We start from the raw sequence: 19584 nt of genomic DNA, 5'->3' as shown, positions 1-19584 counted from the left end.
GGTCAGGAAGGCTTCTTGAGGAGGGGCCTCACCACCGCCTCTTTCAAGGCGGAAAGACCCTCCACCAAGAAGCGTGAATCGCCTGGAGCCAGCCTCGTGTCACCTCCCTGTGGCCAGCACCAGCCAGGAGGGGCACGGGTCCAGTAAACACGTGGTGGCATTCAGCCTCCCCAACAACCTGTCCATGTCCTCGGGAGCGACAGGGTCAAACTCATCCCATAAAATGTCACCAAGACCACCCTCAGCCGCGTCTCACCCATTACCGCAATCTTGGTCCAAACCATCCCGAGCTGAACGATTTTATCGTATAGATAACCGTTAAACTCCTCAGCACGTCCTGCAGCGGGTCATCCCACTCCCCTGGTGTAGGAGGGAGCGGGTCACCCAAACAGGGCGGCTGGGCGTTATCTGCCGATGCAATGAGGAGGAGGCGTGGCCTCGCTTCCCTCAATGCCACTAGGTAAGCTAGTATAGGACTTCACTAGTGTCCGATCAGCTTCTGAACGGCTGGACCTCCAGGAACTCTCTAGGCGTCTTCTCCGGCGCTTCATCCTCTCAGCTCCTCGGAGAACCAAGGAGCCGGTTGGGACCTCGCCGGGTCAGAGGCAAAGGCACGACACAGTCTAAGGCCCCCGCCGCGCCCCGTTCCCAGGCCGCAACAAGTTCCTCAGCCGAGCCGTGGGCCAGACCCTCAGGAAATGGCCCAAGCTCCGTCCGGAACCTCCGGGTCCATCAGGCGCCTGGGGCGGAACCAGCGTGTCGGCTCCGTCTCCCTGCGGTGGTGAATGGCGGTCAGAAAGTCCAGGCGAAGAGAGAGTGATCTGACCATGACAAAGGTTCAGTGACTATTTCCTTTAAGTCCAGATCTCAACCACTGACCAGAGACAAAATCAGGTCCAGAGTGCCACCCCAATGTGAGTAGGGCCATCAACTACTTGGGTCAGGTCCAAGGCGTCATGGAAGAGCCATGAACTCCCGAGCTGCCGTCGATGACGAGCGGACGATTGGCAAGTTAAAGTCCCCATGACTAAAAGTCTGGGGTCTCAACTACCACCCGGCCAGCACCTCCAGGAGCTCGGGCAGGGCAGCTGTCACGCAGCAAGGAGCCAGGTGCGTGATCAGCAAACCCATCTGGCACCTATGACCCCATCTCACAAAGAGGATTCGCACCCGGCAATCTGAGGTACAGTGGTCTCCTCGGCTCTAGACTCTCTAATCACAACCGCCACCTCCCCACCCCTACCCTGAGCCCTCGGCTGATGGAATGCACGGAAACCCGCGGGCACATCTCCACAAGGCACACCCCTTCCGTGCCCAGCCAGGTTTCCGTAACGCTATAAGGTCCGCAGCGCCCCCTGGATAAGGTCATATATTAGGGGCCTTATTAACACGGACCGTGCATAACATCAGCCGCAGGCCCAGGCTCTGGGGGTCTTGACCATCCGGGAACGGAAAGAAAACATCATATTGTTATGTATAACAGTTGTACCTTTAAATATTTGAGCTTGCTGGGTTCACCCTATATTAAAGAGCTGTTGTCACTACCCTGGTCTCCAGCCTCGTTACTTCCGAACATAACATTGGCGACGAGGTGGGATCTCGAGGCTGAGGAGAACCAGAACCGAGCTGAAGCACGATCCGAACCCAGCAAACTCAGGGCAGAAAAGCGGAGATGGCCAGTTACACTCCACCCGCACCGTTTGACCCAGCTAAGGAGAAATGGGGAACATATGACCCGTTTGAAAGCTTTCTAAAGCCAACGAACTGCAGGGTTCAGATAACAAAAAGGGCTTATTTCTTAAGCCACTGCGGTCGGAGGTCATTGATATCGCGGAAGCCCTGGCAGAGCCAACGCCGTTGCAGTCGGTGTCGTGGCCAACTCTGCAGACTTTGCTGAAGAACCATTTCGCACCGTCCAAATCACGTGCGGCGGTTTGAATTCGGAGGCGAGGCAGATGGAGGCGAGTCCATGGTGACTACATGGCCGCTAAGAAGGCGTCAAGGACTGCGGATACCGAGACCTAGGCGAGGTGCTCCTCGAGCAACTCATCCGAGGTCAAGACATCCGTTCTGGCGGCGGCTGCTAGCAGAGCAACCTCACTGCCACGCTCTGGGCGAAGCCAGAGCACATGAAATGTCTCCCAAGCGGCAGAGACTCTGCAAAGCCTCTTCACAAAGGCGGCAGCGCCAGCACCAGGAGGAGATTCAGACCGAATCCGGCGGTGAAGATGAGGAAGGGTCTGCCGGACGAGCGCGACAAAGGGACCGTGAATCACGGAAGCTGCGGAGGTCAACACCAGCGCCAACGCTGCAAATTTAAAGATGCGATATGCGGTGTGGGAAGAAGGGACACCTAGCTCAAGTTTGTCGGCGGCCCAACCTTCCGCCGAAAATTCAAATCGGCCAATCAGGCGCGGAATCGGCAAGGCGACCCGCGATTGGCTCAAACAAAAAGCGAGTCAACCAAACAACTGTTCATAGGCGCGCCTCGACAAAGTGGAAGAAGATCTTCACCAAGCCCAAAATAGAGAGTGCGGTGCGGCTTGAAGTAGACACGGGATCAGCGATCACCATCATGTCCTGGGACACTTTGGCGAAGTCGCTGCCGTCCGTCATGCGCCACCTGCAAGCACAAGCGACTACGAGTCCACGACTACCAGGGAATCGCATCCCTGTTCGAGGACCACCTCCGTCCGAGTCGAGTCGGCCCTCACAAGAAGACCCTGCCCATCACGATCGTCGAAGGAACTCTGCCCAGTCTGTTGGGACTAGACTGGTTTCGTGCCCTGGGCATGGGAGTGACTGGCATCTACAGAAGTGACTGCAATTTGAAAGACATTCTCTTTAACGAGTTCAAGATGTCTTCAAGGACTGCCTGGGCAAGTACAAGGGGACCCCTATTTCCTTCAACTTAGACCCCAGGTAGCCCCATTAGGCTTAAGGCAGGAGAGTCCTTTGCCCTAAAACCAAAAATCGATAAGGAGCTGGACAAGCTCATAAATCAGGGATTTTGGTGCCAGTCGATCACGCAAAGTGGGGACGCCATCGAATCACCCCATCAAATCGGACGGGTCAATTAGAATTTGCGCTGACTACAAGGCGGCGCTTAACAAAACCTTACAGAAAAGCGTGCCGGTTCCGTGGTGCAACACTTATTGCACTCTTTGGGGCAAGGGCAAGTCTTTGCAAAGTTAGACTTGGCCCAAGCCTACCAACAACTGCCAGTAGACGCCCGCAGCCGAAGCCCAAACGATTGTGGCGCACAGGGGTCATTCAAGCACCGATTGCAATTTGGGGTTAGTGTGGCACCAGGGCTGTTCAAAACCTGATGGAACGACTACTGCAAGGGCTCCCAGGGTAGTTCCTACTTGATGATGTCCTAATTTCAGGGAAAACATGGAGGAATTGGGGGCGGTTAAGAAAGGTCTTGAGCATTTTCCGGACAGCGGATTAAAAGTCAAGACAAACAAAATGTCAGATAGGGGTGAATCGGTCGATTTCTTGGGCTACGGATAGACAAGAAAGGAATTCACCCTACTGAGAGCAAGGTTAAGGCAATTAGGAAGGCTCCAGCGCCCAAAAACAAAGCAGAGCTGCAGGCATTCCTGGGATTGGTTAATTTTACGCGGTCTTTTAAAGAACAAAGCAACCGTCTGAACCGCTGCATAGGCTCTTAGGAAAAATACTGTTTGGTCTTGGGAAAGTCAGAAAATAGGGCTTTTGAAGCAGTAAAGAACCTGCTCTCAAGTGATAGCCTGCTCATCCAATATCACGACTCACTACCCCTAGTGCTGGTTTTGCGATGCATCCCTTATGGGGTGGGGCTGTACTCAGCCATAGACTTCAAACGGCACAGAAGCCCCTATAGCGTTCTACTCTAGAACGATGTCCTCCCAGAGAGGAACTACAGCCAATTAGACAAAGAAGCACTAGCCATTGTATCAGGGTCAAAAATTCCATGAGTATGTCTTTGGGCGGAATTTTGAAATCGTGACTGACCACAGACCGTTACTAGGATTACTGGCTGGCGACCGCCAACGCCTGTGGCACTTTCGCCACGCTTGACTCGATGGACTATATTTCTAGCCGCTTACTGTACAAGCTGCAGCATCGACCAGGAAAAGAAGTGGGGCATGCAGGCGCATTGAGCCGATGCCCACTGCCAGGGCGACCAAGACCCCACTCCGGGGACACCCATCCTCCTTATTGACTCTTGGACTCTGGCCCAGTCACATCGGAAGTGGCTCGGCATCATACCGACATTGTGTTAAGGACTGTACTCGGTTGGGTACAGAGAGGGTGGCCGCTGGGCGAGCAGTTCAAAGAATTTGTTAAGAAAGCGAGATGAGCTCTCGGCTCAAGGGGTGCCTGTTATGGGGTGATCGTGTAATAATTCCTGTTAAGTTAAGGGGAAAGGTATTGGACCTCCTCCACGAGGTCACCCAGGATCGTAAGGATGAAGGGGTTAGCTAGAAGCTATGTATGGTGGCCACTCATGGGCAGAGATTGCTGAGAGGGTAGGGAAATGCCAAGCTTGCCAAGAGTCCAGACCGCTACCCCAACAGCCCCTGTCAGAGAATGGGAAAAGCCCCAAGGGCCTGGTCAAGAATCCACATTGACTTTGCTGGCCCTTTCACGGCCAAACGTTCCTAGTGGTGGTGCATTCTCAAATGGTTGGAGATCATACTCATGAAGTCCACCACGGCCGAGGCAGTAATCGCAACACTGCGCCACCTATTCGCAACTCACGGATTGCCGGACACTCTGGTGTCCGACAATGGGCCCCAATTCACGGCAGGCCAGCTTGGAGAGTACCTGGGAGAGGGAGGGATCCGACATGCCCTCTCTGCCTTTCCACCCTCGTCGAATGGCCTTGCAGGCGTTCCGTCCGGGCGCTAAGGAGGCGTGTCCAGGCTCCAGCCAGGTGACTGGCAAACGAAAATAGACTTTTTCCTAGCCGTCCAGCACAGAACCCCAAGCACAGCCACTGGGAAAAGCCCAGCCGAATTGCTAATGGGACGGAAACTCCGGTGCCCACTTGACCGTTTGAACCCCCATTACACACCAGAGGGTTACAAGGGGGAACTAGAAAAGACAAGGAAAATGAGCATAGGCGACCGGGTGTGGGCCCGAAACTATGGGGACGGCCCGAGTTGGGTCGCAGGACAAGTAACAAAGATAACAGGCCCAAAATCGTACGTGGTAGAGCTACCAGACAACCGAGTGTGGCGACGCCACATAGATCAGTTAAGGAAACGAATAACTGACCAAACCAAACCAATAGAGACAGGTAATGACCAATACCACTTTGAATCCACAGCTGACAATGACCCGGGGGAGGCGCAAGACTTAGCTGAGGTCCCAGAGTTCCAGCGACGCCATCAGGTCCCCGAGGGAAGCAGCAGGGAAAATTCAAAATTAATCCAAGGCCGGATGGCCAAGAAAAGAGTCGGCCAATAATCCGGAGCCCGATGGCTCAGAGAAAGAGCTGGGAGGAAAACAGCCCCTCCGACCAGCTCAAAACACCACCCAGAACTGAACCGCGAGGTCAGAAAGAACTAGGAGACGCCCAGGTTATTTGCGTGACTACGTCGAAAAATAACATGTAAATAAATATGTAAATAGAGACAAAGTGTTTTCTGGGAGGGGAGGAGTGTTATGTATTAACAGTTGTACCTTTAAATATTTGAGCGGGAAATCAGCACGTTGCTGATTGGACGAAGCCTCCTGCAGAACTGTATAAAAGGAGAGGTTTTTCCCCCAGCCTGCTGCTGGGTTCACCCTATATTAAAGAGCTGTTGTCACTATCCTGGTCTCCAGCCTCGTTACTTCCCGAACATAACAGATATGATCCCCCCCTTCCGCCATATCTGCCCCTCCCACTTACCGTGGAAATCGGGCCACCCTCACCAACAGGAACGCAATCCTGTTGCGTTCCTGTTATCTTTACAGTTTTAAAAAAACACTTTTTACCAAACTTTTAAGACTAATTTTGTTCCAAAGCTATTTTGCCATAATTATAGGAATGATAATTAGGTAATTAGGTTACATATACAGGTAGTCCTCAGCTTATGACCACAATTGAACCCAACATTTTTGTTGCTAAACAAAGCAATTAAGTGATTTTTGTCCCATTCCATGACCTTGTGCCACAGTTGTTAAGCAAATCATTACAGTTATTATGCAGTCATTAAGCAAATCTGGTTTCCCCTATTGACTTTGCTTGTCAGAAGCTGGCTGAAAAGGTTATAAACGGTGATCACATATCTGGGGACAGTGTAGCTTTCTTAAGCACATGATAATTGCCAAGCGCCTAAATTTTGATCATGTTACCATGGAATGATGATTCAGCGGTTAAAGATGCTGAGCTTGTCAACTGGAGAGCGGACAGCCCAGATTCAAGATTCAAACTCTGCACAATGGAGTGAGCTCATTACTTGCCCCAGTTCAAAAGCATCCAAATGCAAGTAGATTAATAGGTACCACTACGGTGGGAAGGTAATAATGTTACGTGAGCCTTTGGCTATAACCATGCTGACCACATGACTATGGAAATTGTCTTCTGACAACACTGGCTCCCTCAGCTAAGAAATGGAGATGAGCACCATGCCCCAGAATCAGCTTTGAGAGGAAAACCTTTACCTTTTCACCATGGGGATGCATAATAGTCATAAGTGTGAAAACTATCATAAATCACTTTTTTCAATGCGGTTGTAACTTCAAACAGTCACTAAATGAATGACTGCTAGTCAAAGACTGCCTGTAATTTAATTTTTCTCCCCGAATTTTTCAATGAGCAGACCATTAAAAAACAACAACCCCCTTTTTTCTGAAACTATTGTTAGATTTTCAGACATAAGCAGCACTTTTGCACAAAACTAGATATCAATATATATATATGGATCTGGCTGAAACTGTTTCATATATACTACTATATATTTATAGTATTTATATATTTATATATATTCATCGCATTAATAATTAATGCCTTGATTCGAAATGAAGCAATTCACCACAATTGTTCTTTTAATAGAAAAGCTATTTTGGAGGTGAACTGGAACATCAGACTTTGAAGTTTGGCCAGTAGCTCTTTTCTCAGTGAACTTATACAGCAGGCTTATATCATCTCCCCCACCAGTCCTTCCCTATTTGTCAGCATCTGATTACTACTAGTAGAGGGGGGAGCCACATGTTTGAAAACTCTTTAAACTGAGATCTTGTTTTTGAGATGTCTGAAATAATGCTGCATCTAAATTTATGTAAAGCTGGCACTAGGTGATCCAAGTTTCATAATGTTTGCACAGTTACATTTATTACTGCATCTCTTCGTATGATCTGAAATCACATACATAGTCTTATATCAAAGCAGAACAGCTAAATAAATCCCAGGATTCTTACTTCAAGTATTTTATTTAAGGCTCTTTCTTTAAGACTCTCATAACAAGATTTTTTTTCACATCCTGTAATGGCTCAAGCCTGTCAAGAAATTGCTATAATGTCCAGATTTCCCTCAAAGCTTCAGGAGATTCAGGTTGAATTCTGCATGTTGAAGAAGTTAATTTATCCACCCTATATATCTTCCAATAAAGAATGTTTACTTACCTGTGCCAGTAGTGTGGTCACCCGGTCTATATGCATTAGGCTTCACTTTTATCCTGCTCCAACCAGGACCATCCTTGTAATCTTGATAAAAATGGCAAAAATTCTCCTCAAAAGTGCAACTTGCCTGTAAGGGAATGAAGGACGTGCCTAAGGGATAACAGATCAAATGAAAGAGAACTGAAACTACATACTTGAAAGAGTAAGTTGATAAATACTAGTAAAATCAGTAAGAAGGAATCAAGCTGTTTATCCATTAATAACAGTTAATCTTTTCATCGTTCCCATTACCATCTCCTTCCACTTATGACTGTATGACTGTAACTTTGTTGCTTGTATCCTTACGATTTATATTGATATTGTTTCCTGATTGCTGATTTGTAGCCTATGACTATCATTAAGTGTTGTATCATTAAGTGTTAAATTTGTACCTATGACTATCATTAATTCAGTTTTGGAATTTCACTCATCGTGTGCCAGTTTCCTCATGCTAGTAAAGAACTCTGAAAAACAATGGCTTCTGAGTTTTTTTTATGCAGAAGAGGTTTTTCTGGAACCTTGACATGAAGTCAGAGCTGACTTCACTTAGGTCGTGCCGACATGGTGCTCCTAATAAACAACTGGATTTTTCTTGCAAAATGGCTTGAGGCTCCTGATTTTATTAGGGCATTGGTCAGAATCCTGACATCATGATTGTCTTCCATTATTTATAGGGATGGATCTTTCCTATTTTTCAGTAATGGGAAAAATATGTGCAGAACGCTTTATTATTAATAAAGTCCTGTATGTGGGCAGAATTTTTTTTTACTCAATAACAATTGATGTCCTAGTATCTGTTTTTCTGTCTTCTACCTCAGGGGTGTCAAACTTGATTTCATTGAGGGCCACATCAAGCTTGTTTGACTTTGGAGGGCCAGGGTGGGCATGGCCAGCTTGATGTCACTCATGTCCGGGGCACATGTGGTGGCCCAAGTGCTTAGCCAGCGAAAAGGGGCTCCCAAGCTCCATTTTCTTTTCTTTTTTGCATTTATATCCCGCCCTTCTCCGAAGACTCGGGGCGGCTTACACTATTTTAGCAACAGTCTTCATCCTATTTGTATATTTATATACAAAGTCAACTTATTGCCCCCAACAATCTGGGTCCTCATTTTACCTACCTTATAAAGGATGGAAGGCTGAGTCAACCTTGGGCCTGGTGGGACTAGAACCTGCAGTAATTGCAAGCAGCTGCTGTTAACTCTGTTAGCCACAGAGCACATTTTCAGCTGTGACGGCCTCCTGCAACCCTCTGCCAGAGAAAACAGAACTCAGGAAGGGTGTACGCGACCCTCCCAAGCCCCATTTTTGCTGGCAGAGGTACTGTGGGCCAGTCTTTCACTATTTCCAGGGCAGCCCCGCGGGCCAGATCTAAGCGCCCTGCAGGCCAAATCCGGCCTCTGGGCCTTGAGTTTGACACCCCTGGTCTATCTTGTATACTTCCCATCTCACATTAAATTGACTGTATCATAAGAAGGAGAAGATATGTTGAGTTGTCTTAATGTGTAATAGCAATTAAATTATGATTTGACAAAGAAAAATGTGTATTATAGAACATTCATGTTTACTTAAAATATAAATTAACGTGGGAAACCTGTACCTGTTTGATTTCTACAGAAAACTGGGGAGAAAGAAATGTCATCAAGAGCCAAATATCCTCCTTTGGCACTGCTGAAAGCAACTTCAAAAATAACCTGCAAAAATATCCAAGCATAGTTAGATTATAATTATACAAAATGTTATTTTGGTGATCAGATGCCTTGAAGAAGCAAATCCAATCATTCCCAGCTAATCCTTATTTTTATACAGAGGAAAAAGCTTGAAGCCATATTTTTCTAAAATCACTTACTGCTTATGACTCAAATAATTTGGTTAAAATTAAAATATGATCACGGGGAGAAAAAAGAATAAAAAACATGTATATGTTTAACAGAATAACAGAGTTGGAAGGGACCTTAGAGGTCTTCTAGTCCAACCCGCTGCTTAGGCAGGAAGCCCTACACCACTTCAGACAAGTGGTTATCCAATGTTGGAGCGTTCACAACTTCTGGAGGCAATTTGTTCCACTGATTAATTGTTCTACCTGTCAAGAAATTTCTCCTTAGTTCTAAGTTGCTTCTCTCCTTGATTAGTTTCCACCCATTGCTTCTTGTTCTACCATCAGGTGCTCTGGAGAATAGTTTGACCCCCTCTTCTTTGTGGCAACGCCTCAGATATCATAACAGTGCTATCATGTCAACTCTAGTCCTTCTTTTCATAAGACTAGACATGTCCAGTTCCAGCAAACGTTCTTTATATGTTTTATCCTAATCATCTTTGTTGCTCTTCTCTGCACTCTTTCTAGAGTCTCAACAACTTTTTACATTGTGGTAACCAAAACTGGATGCAATATTCCAAGTGTGGCCTTACCAAAACATAAAGTGGTATTAACACTTCACGTGATCTTGATTCTATCCCTCTGTTTATGCAGCCCAGAACTGTGTTGGCTTTTTTAACAGCTGCTGCACACTGCTGGCTCATATCTAAATGGTTATCCACTAGGACTCCAAGATCCCTCTCACAGTTACTACTATTGAGCAAGGTACCACATATACTGTGCATTTTTTTTCTTGCCTAAATGTAGAACCTTACTTTTTTCACTCTTTAATTTCATTTTGTGAAATTAGATAGCGCCTGTCAAGATCCTGCTGTATCTTAAGCCTATTTTCTGGAGTGTTACCTATTCCTGCCAGCTTGGTGTCATCTGCAAATTTGATGAGTTCCCATCTATCCCTCGTCCAAGTCATTGATGAAGATGTTGAAGAGTACTGGGCCTAAAACAGATCTTGGCACTGCTGAAAGCAACTTCAAAAAATAACCTGCAAAAATATCCAAGCATAGTTAGATTATAATTATACAAAATGTTATTTTGGTGATCAGATGCCTTGAAGAAGCAAATCCAATCATTCCCAGCTAATCCTTATTTTTATACAGAGGAAAAAGCTTGAAGCCATATTTTTCTAAAATCACTTACTGCTTATGACTCAAATAATTTGGTTAAAATTAAAATATGATCACGGGGAGAAAAAAGAATAAAAAACATGTATATGTTTAACAGAATAACAGAGTTGGAAGGGACCTTAGAGGTCTTCTAGTCCAACCCGCTGCTTAGGCAGGAAGCCCTACACCACTTCAGACAAGTGGTTATCCAATGTTGGAGCGTTCACAACTTCTGGAGGCAATTTGTTCCACTGATTAATTGTTCTACCTGTCAAGAAATTTCTCCTTAGTTCTAAGTTGCTTCTCTCCTTGATTAGTTTCCACCCATTGCTTCTTGTTCTACCATCAGGTGCTCTGGAGAATAGTTTGACCCCCTCTTCTTTGTGGCAACGCCTCAGATATCATAACAGTGCTATCATGTCAACTCTAGTCCTTCTTTTCATAAGACTAGACATGTCCAGTTCCAGCAAACGTTCTTTATATGTTTTATCCTAATCATCTTTGTTGCTCTTCTCTGCACTCTTTCTAGTCTCAACAACTTTTTTACATTGTGGTAACCAAAACTGGATGCAGTATTCCACGTGTGGCCTTACCAAAACATAAAGTGGTATTAACACTTCACGTGATCTTGATTCTATCCCTCTGTTTATGCAGCCTCAAACTGTGTTGGCTTTTTTGGCAGCTGCAGCACACTGCTGGCTCATATTTAAATGATTGTCCACTAGGACTCCAAGATCCCTCTCACAGTTACTACTATTGAGGAAGGTACCACATATACTGTACCTGTGCATTTAGTTTTTCTTGCCTAAATGTAGAACCTTACTTTTTTCACCACTGAATTTTATTTTGTGAAATTAGATAGCGCCTGTCAAGATCCTGCTGTATCTTAAGCCTATTTTCTGGAGTGTTACCTATTCCTGCTCGTTTGGTGTCATTTGCATATTTTATGAGTTTCCCATCTATCCCCTTGTCCAAATCATTGATGAAGATGTTGAAGAGTACTGGGCCTAAAACAGATCTTTGGTACTGTACCACACTGCATACTTCTCTCCATGTAGATGCAGTTCCATTGAGGACTACATATTGAGTGTGGTTGATCATCCAGTTACAAATCCATCTGGTGGTGATGCTATCTAGCCCACATTTTTGTATTTTATCAAGTAGTAGGTATGGTCTACTTTATCAAATACCTTACTGAAGTGCAAGTAAATTATACCAACAGCATTCCTCTGGTCTACTGGCATGATCTGTTTTTGACAAACCCATGTTGGCTTTTGGTTATTACTTTTTTTGCTCCTAAATGTTCACTGATTTGTTGCTTGATTATCTTTTCCAGAATCTTCCCTGGTATTGAGTTCAGCCTGATAGATCTGTAGTTTCCTGGATCTATTTTTTTTTTCCTTTTTTGAAGATGGGAACTACATCAGCTCTTTTCCAGTCCTCTGGCAGTTCCCCAGTGCTCCAGGATCTTTGAAAGATATAATTCAAAGGTTCTAAGATCTCATCTGCCAGTTCCTTCAGAAACTTGGGTGTAATCCATCTGGTCCTGGTTATTTGAACTCAGCTAGGGTAAACATCTGCTTACTTACCACTTTCTTCCCTATTTTAACTTGTGTTCCTAATTGTTTTTTTGTGGTGCTGTTTTTGATAGGTTGGACTGTTTTTTTCTCTGTGTAAAGACAGATGCAAAAAATGAGTTAAGTAGTTCTGCTTTCTCCCTGTTGCTTGTCACCTTCTTGCCACTTTTTCCCAGCAATGGACCAATTGTTTCCTTGACTTATTCTTGTTTTTAACATGTTGGAAGAAGCTTTTTTTTGCTGTTGTTATTTTTTACTTTTGTCGCAAGCCTTTGTTCATTGTGAGCCTCAGCTTTTCTCACTTCATCTTTGCAGGCTCGGGCTATTTGCTGATATTCTGCCTTAGTTATTTGCCCCTCTTTCCACTTTTTATACTTTTTGTCTTTCAATTTGTCAGAGAGTTCTTTATGCAGCCATGCTGGTTTCTTTTGAGAGTTATTATTTTTCTTCTTCATTGGTATTGTGCTAGACTGGCCTTTTATAATCTCACTTTTCAAAATTTCCCAAGCTTGAATTGTGTTCCCCTTGAAGATTCTCATCCATGGAATCTTTCCCCAGCTCTAAGTTTATTGAAATTAGCTCTCTTAAAGTCCAAGACTCTAGTTTGACTTTGTTCTATTGCTTGTGCTTGCATAATGTTAAATTCCAGTACTGCATGATCACTCGCCCCCAAGGTCCCTGCAGCTTCAACATCTTCTATCATTTCATCTGTTAGTGAGAATTAAGTCCAATATGACTGATCCGCTTGTTCCCTTCTCTACCTTTTGGGAAACAAAGTTGTCTGCTAGATTTGTTAGGAACTTGTTGGATCCACTTGGTGCAGAGTTTGTCTCCCAGTTGATGTCAGGGTAGTTAAAATCCTCCGCAATAGCACATTACTATTGTGATGTGCTTCCTACATATCTTAGTTAGCTGACTAGCAAAAGTTCATCTATTTCCTCTGTTTGGTTGGGTGGCCTATAGAATACACCTATGGCAATGTCATTTTTCCCCCTTTAATATTGACCCAAATGCATTCAAGATGCATTTTCATCATTGTTGTGCCCTATTTCTGTAGCAATGTAGTTATTTCTTATATATAGTGCAACTCCATCTCCTCTTGTATTTGGTCTTTTTCTTTTAAATAATTAAAATCTCTCTAGCTGTATATTCCATTTGTGGGTTTCATCCCACTATATGTATATGTAATTAAAGTTAAAATCACATGCTCACTTACCTAGAAGCACATGACTGTAACTTTAATATCATATCATAAGGAGGAAACTTTATAATATCTCCATTGTTACTTGTCCTTGTCTCAAAAACTTGGGATGTGCAGAAATAAACTCAAATTTACAAGCCTCATTTTTTATTTGCTGAATAATACATACATTCATGTTTATATGCCAAACTCAATGTCTAGCTGGCCAGACTAGATTTGAGTTCCAAAAGAACCACAGATCTATCTATTTTCCACTATCTATAAATAAGAAGCAATGATTGGCAACACATATCTGTATGTTAAAGAAAAGTGCACTGCCTCACATGCCATTTTCCTACGTCCTATATGAACGTTTTTTTAAAAAAGGAGTGGCATCTTATAAGAATCCTCAAGGGAATTTAATTAAAGGAAATAATTCATAAAGAGAAAAATTATTACTCCATACCATTCTTATAATAAATAAAATAAAGTTAAGCCTCTACCATATTGAAGAGGAGGCTCTAGTCTAGTATAACATTACAAATTCTATATACGTAGTCCTGGATTTATATTAATTTGTTCAGCAACCCAGGGCCTTTCCCACGCCTCAGCATCTTGTTAAATGACAGCACCGTGCTAAACGACAGTAATAACTTTTGACTATCTGGGCTCAATGGTGGTCAGAAGTCACGAATATATATCTTTGCTGTAATATGCAAAGATACAGGTCTGTTGTTTTAATTCCCTTACCTCCATTGGATATGGTGCGTTGAAGTCAACTTCACCTAACAGCCAATCATTATTCGTTGGTCTATCTGCTTTCCAAAGCTCCTCATAAAAGCCATTTACATCTCTTGTATAAATAGTAAAAACAATGACATTTTCCTGCTGTACTTGATAATAAAAAGATAAACAGCCTGACATTGGAGTTAGTGTCTTAGGTGAAACCAGTTGAGCTACTTCCTGAAAGTGCTTGACGTAGAGAGAATCCACATACATGTAATGACCTACAAGAGAAATATATTTGTGAAAATAGCATAATTGTACATTGTTTCATAAAATTCTGTACAAAGACATGACAATAATGAGCTCAGAAGCAATATTCTCAGAATATTTGCTACTCTGATTTAATATAATCAGTATGTCTGCAACTCTCAGCACTTGGATTATCAGCTTTATCAGCTGATTTTATCACCTTTTCTATTATCAGAAAAGGTGATAAAATGCTGTACAATCAGGCCAGAAATGCACTAACAAGGGAGATCAGAGCAGCAAAAAGAAGCTACTCTAAAAAGCTAAAGAATCAATTTTCAGCAAATGAACCAGCAAACCTCTGGAAAACTCTTAAAAATATCACCGGCTATGGCAAACCTCCTTCCCAGGCTGAAGGTAATCAACAACTGGCAGATGACCTCAATGAGTTTTACTGCAGGTTTGAAAGGAAACTACAGCCACCTATCTCCACAACCCCCATCTCAGACACACCAACAACAGCCAAGCCTCCTACAACTGACCCCATTTCATTGGGTTCACAACCCCTAGTGATCACAGAAAAGGAAGTGCAGGACCTATTTCACAGACAAAAGTCAGGAAAAGCTCCAGGCCCAAACAAGATAACTCCTTCTTGCTTAAAAGTCTGTGCTGACCAATTGGCCCCCATATTCACCCATATTTTCAATAAATCACTAGAGATGTGTTATGTTCCTTCTTGCTTCAAACGCTCTACCATCATCCCAGTGCCGAAGAAGCCCACCATCAAGGAACTGAATGACTACAGACCAGTTGCTTTAACATCTGTAGTCATGAAAACCTTTGAAAGGCTAGTGCTTTCCTACTTGAAAACCATCACGGATCCGCTGTTAGACCCCTTGCAATTTGCATACCGAGCAAATAGATCAACAGATGATGCTGTTAATATGGCTCTGCACTACATCCTACAACATCTTGAGTCTCCAAAGACCTATGCAAGGGTCCTTTTTGTAGACTTTAGTTCAGCATTCAATACCATCATTCCAGACATTCTTCTAACTAAGCTAAACCAGCTACAGGTACCGGAACAGACTTGTAAGTGGATCACAAGCTTCCTAACAAACAGGAAGCAGCAGGTGAAGCTAAGCAAGATCACATCAAATACCTGTACAATTAGCACAGGGCCCCCCCAAGGCTGTGTGCTCTCCCCACTTCTCTTCTCTCTGTATACCAATGACTGCATCTCCAATGATCCATCTGTTAAGCTACTGAAGTTCGCAGATGACACAACAGTGATTGGTCTCATTTGAGACAATGACGAATCCGCATATAGACGAGAGGTCGAACGACTAGCCTTGTGGTGCAACCAAAACAATCTGGAACTGAACACACTCAAAACCGTAGAAATGGTGGTAGACTTTAGGAGAAACCCTTCCATACTTCCACCTCTCACAATACTTGACAACACAGTATCAACAGTAGAAACCTTCAAATTTCTAGGTTCTATCATATCGCAAGATCTAAAATGGACAGCTAACATCAAAACATCATTAAAAAAGGACAACAAAGAATGTTCTTTCTGCGCCAACTCAGTAAGCTCAAACTGCCCAAGGAGCTGCTGATCCAATTCTACAGAGGAATTATTGAGTCTGTCATTTGCACCTCTATAACTGTCTGGTTCGGTTCTGCAACCCAACAAGAAAAACACAGACTTCAGAGGATAATTAGAACTGCAGAAAAAATAATTGCTACCAACCTGCCTTCCATTGAGGACCTGTATACTGCACGAATCAAAAGGAGGGCCGTGAAAATATTTGTAGATCACTCACATCCTGGACATAAACTGTTTCAACTCCTACCCTCAAAACGACGCTATAGAGCACTGCACACCAGAACAACTAGACACAAGAACAGTTTTTCCCGAAGGCCATCACTCTGCTAAACAAATAATTCCATCAACACTGTCAAACTATGTACTGAATCTGCACTACTATTAATCGTCTCATAGTTCCCATCACCAATCTCTTTCCACTTATGACTGTATGACTATAACTTGTTGCTGGCAATCCTTATGATTTATATTGATATATTGACCATCAATTGTGTTGTAAATGTTGTACCTTGATGAACGTATCTTTTCTTTTATGTACACTGAGAGCATATGCACCAAGACAAATTCCTTGTGTGTCCAATCACACTTGGCCAATAAAATTCTATTCTATTCTATTCTATTCTTTATCCCAGTTGCTTGATATGAACATATCACAATATTAAAATTTATCCTTTTTAGCTTATATCATACGAACTACCTTATTCAAAGAGAGGAAAAGTTTTTAATAAATAAATGTAGAGTTTTGACATTAGAGTATCTAAATCTTTTAGCCAAAGCTATGCAGTATGTTTCCAATAAGAAGTTTACTGATGTGCAATATAACATTAAAGGATATCTTAGTCAGTTATATAAGGTTTAATCCTAAATAAATGAATATACCGTAGTAAACCTAAATTATAATTACATGAAACACATGCAGATCTACATGCATATGTTAATTCTAATTCATGTTTAATTTTTTAGTGCAGCCAAATCAGTATTGAAACTGCATGTCAGATATCTTTCAAATTGCAGCATATGTAACAAAGACTCCTTTCATATTTTGCATCTCAAGCAGAGTAAAATACCAAAAAATCAGTCAGCCTGACATGATGAGGGAAAAAGGGTCAAAATAATACATATTAAAAGTATGACAGAATACTAAGATGATGATGCTTCATTGTTTTTGTGTTGGTTTATGATATTTAATGCCAAGCAGAAGTTCCACAATAGTAACAAGAACTGATGTTGGCTGATGTTTTTCAAACCACTAGCTTCACTTATTGGCCTTTTCTCATTTGGATTATGGAAAACTATTGGCTTGACATCTGATGCCACTTCTATGGTTCTTGCAAATTCCTGCTTTCCCATGAACTCCCAGCACATATTTAATGTTTACTGTAATTTGTTGAGTACATCTTTGTCTTCCTCTTTTAGAACTAGCAATCATCCTACAGCCTAAGCAAAATTATATGGGACAATACATATGCTAACCCTTATTTAAAGTAGTGGAGTAGTGTTACATATGTCATATACCTGCCACTAGTTACTACTTGTGTGACTGCATTCTGCACCAGTTGAAATTTCTAAATGGTCTTCAAGAGTAGCCCCAATGTAGAGGCTGTTACATTAGTCAAATCTGGATATTACAAGGGTATGAGTTACTATGAGCAAAGCCTCCTAATCCAGGTGTGGACGCAACTGAAGGTGTACAAAAGCTGTCCTGACCACAGCTGCCACCTGCTCTTCAAGTAGGAGCTTGAGTCCAGGAGGAGCCCTAAATTGCACATCAGGTCTGTTTGGGGCAGGTCTGCCCCATCCAGAACCAAAGATGGCAAATCCTTGTCTCTGTGGGATCCAAATATTCACAATCACTCTGTCTTGCAAGAGTTGAGTCGGAATCTGTTTTGCCCCATCTAGGCCCCAACATCTCTGGGTAGGATATCCACGGGGTAGACATATAGAGCTAGGTATTATCCACATATTGATGATATCACAACTCAAACCAACCTCAACCAGCAACTTCATGCAGATGTTAAATAGAAGGAGAGGGAGCCCAGAAGCAACTTGCAAAGTAAGGGCCATGAGCTAGATCTCTCTCTCTTCTATCAATACTGACTGGGACCGGCCCTGTAAGAAGGAGAACCCGCACAGTACAGTGTTGCCCACCACCAGTTCCCAGAGCTGGTCCAGAAGGATACTATGATCGATGGTATTGAATATTGCTGAGAGGTTAAGAAGAACCAGAATGGATGCACTACCTCCATCCCACTTCCGCCAGGGTAATCAATGTGTGCTATCAATGCTATTTCAGTCCCAAACCATGGTCTGAACCCTGGCTGAAAGGGGTCTAGATAATCCGCTTCATCCAGAGTTCTCTGAAGCTGCCATGCAACCACTCTCTCCATCACCTTCCCTAGAAATGGGAAGTTGGAAACTGTCCAGGCTATGATCCTTTAAAGAGGGGGCACACCACTGTCTCTTTAAGAATTGGCGGGACCTAATAATGTCCCTACAGTTATAATAGTTCATCTGTTTGAGAGATGTCCCCTATTAGTTCTTCCATATCATAAAACTAATTTCTTTTAAATGTCATCAATTTCCCATATTTCTAGTTTTAAGGAGTACATTACAATATCACTTGGTACCTCCTTTCATTTGTTGATATAACTGAAAAGTCCATGCCTGGAATAGAATCTACTCAGATTATGAAAAAAAGTTATTAATTTCCAATTTAGGTAACTGGAAAAAGTCCAGGGAAATAGACCTTGTTTTTAATGAGATCTTAACTATAGAAATTATAATCTATCTGCCAGTTGTGTTTGTCTATTTGATCCTTTGAAAATATTTCAGAAGCTGTGAATACTCCATATTGTAGTTTTCCATACTAGACCATCAGAAGACAATCCAGAATGATTCCCTCATCTATACTGATATCATTTTGTGACCTATTCTTAGTAAAGTAATTTCAGTAATGTAGAAATATATAAATGCATTTCTACAGGTTTTTACTGATCCCTTCTCCTTTACTACATTGGCTCTTATGAGTTCTTATTAATATAATTATTCTAAAATGATACAAAGATTTTGCTTGTTTTAAAAATGCTCCCAAATTCTATGGTACACAGGTTAGGTCCTGGCCTCTCCAATTTTCCACAAAAAAAAAGCAATGTAATCAGAGATGAAGTATTTTTTTATCAAACTCAAAAGACGATATGGAATGAGCAATGTCTGCGGAATGAGCAAAATTAATCCTTGCCTTGCACAGCTGCTCTATTTTTAGAGCTAAATGCATCTGTTGCACTCAGCTTTTCCAGTGCACAAATATAACACATTGTGGTTTAACATCTTCTCAGAGGTCTTTAATTTAAAAGTTAAGAACTCAACTCATACAATTTGCAAAAAAAAAACAAAAAACAAAAAAAAAAACCCACCACCCCAAAACCCTAAATTGGATTTTTACCAGAAATATAACTTCTTTGTTATTCAAAAATTTTCTTTCATTCCTTTCCTGAGTATTTGCTTCTAACTCAGGGACATTTTTACATTAGAAAATCTCCATTGAGATCTAAGTTTTCCAACTAAGTTGTAGTCTACTGTCCTTGAATATTATAAGATTTGAAAAAGTTGTTTTGCAGATTAGTTTTATGCGA

General features: G+C 42.7%; 1 protein-coding gene across 1 annotated transcript in view; it reads right to left on the bottom strand.

Annotated features, from left to right (window-relative positions):
- The window catches only part of MAMDC2 (MAM domain containing 2), a 73130-nt gene that overhangs the window by 15229 nt on the left and 38317 nt on the right, over positions 1–19584 (bottom strand). The window contains exons 6-8 of the mRNA XM_058168059.1: positions 14122–14378; positions 9236–9329; positions 7603–7749 (exon numbers count right to left, since the gene is read on the bottom strand). Coding sequence (XP_058024042.1) covers positions 7603–7749; positions 9236–9329; positions 14122–14378 — 498 coding nt within the window. The remainder of the gene's footprint in view (positions 1–7602; positions 7750–9235; positions 9330–14121; positions 14379–19584) is intronic.

Source organism: Ahaetulla prasina, chromosome 2 (genome assembly GCF_028640845.1).
Source record: "Ahaetulla prasina isolate Xishuangbanna chromosome 2, ASM2864084v1, whole genome shotgun sequence".
NCBI lineage: Eukaryota > Metazoa > Chordata > Lepidosauria > Squamata > Colubridae > Ahaetulla > Ahaetulla prasina.
Note: the sequence above shows the minus strand (reverse complement) of the source record. Positions and strands in the feature narration are given on the sequence as shown.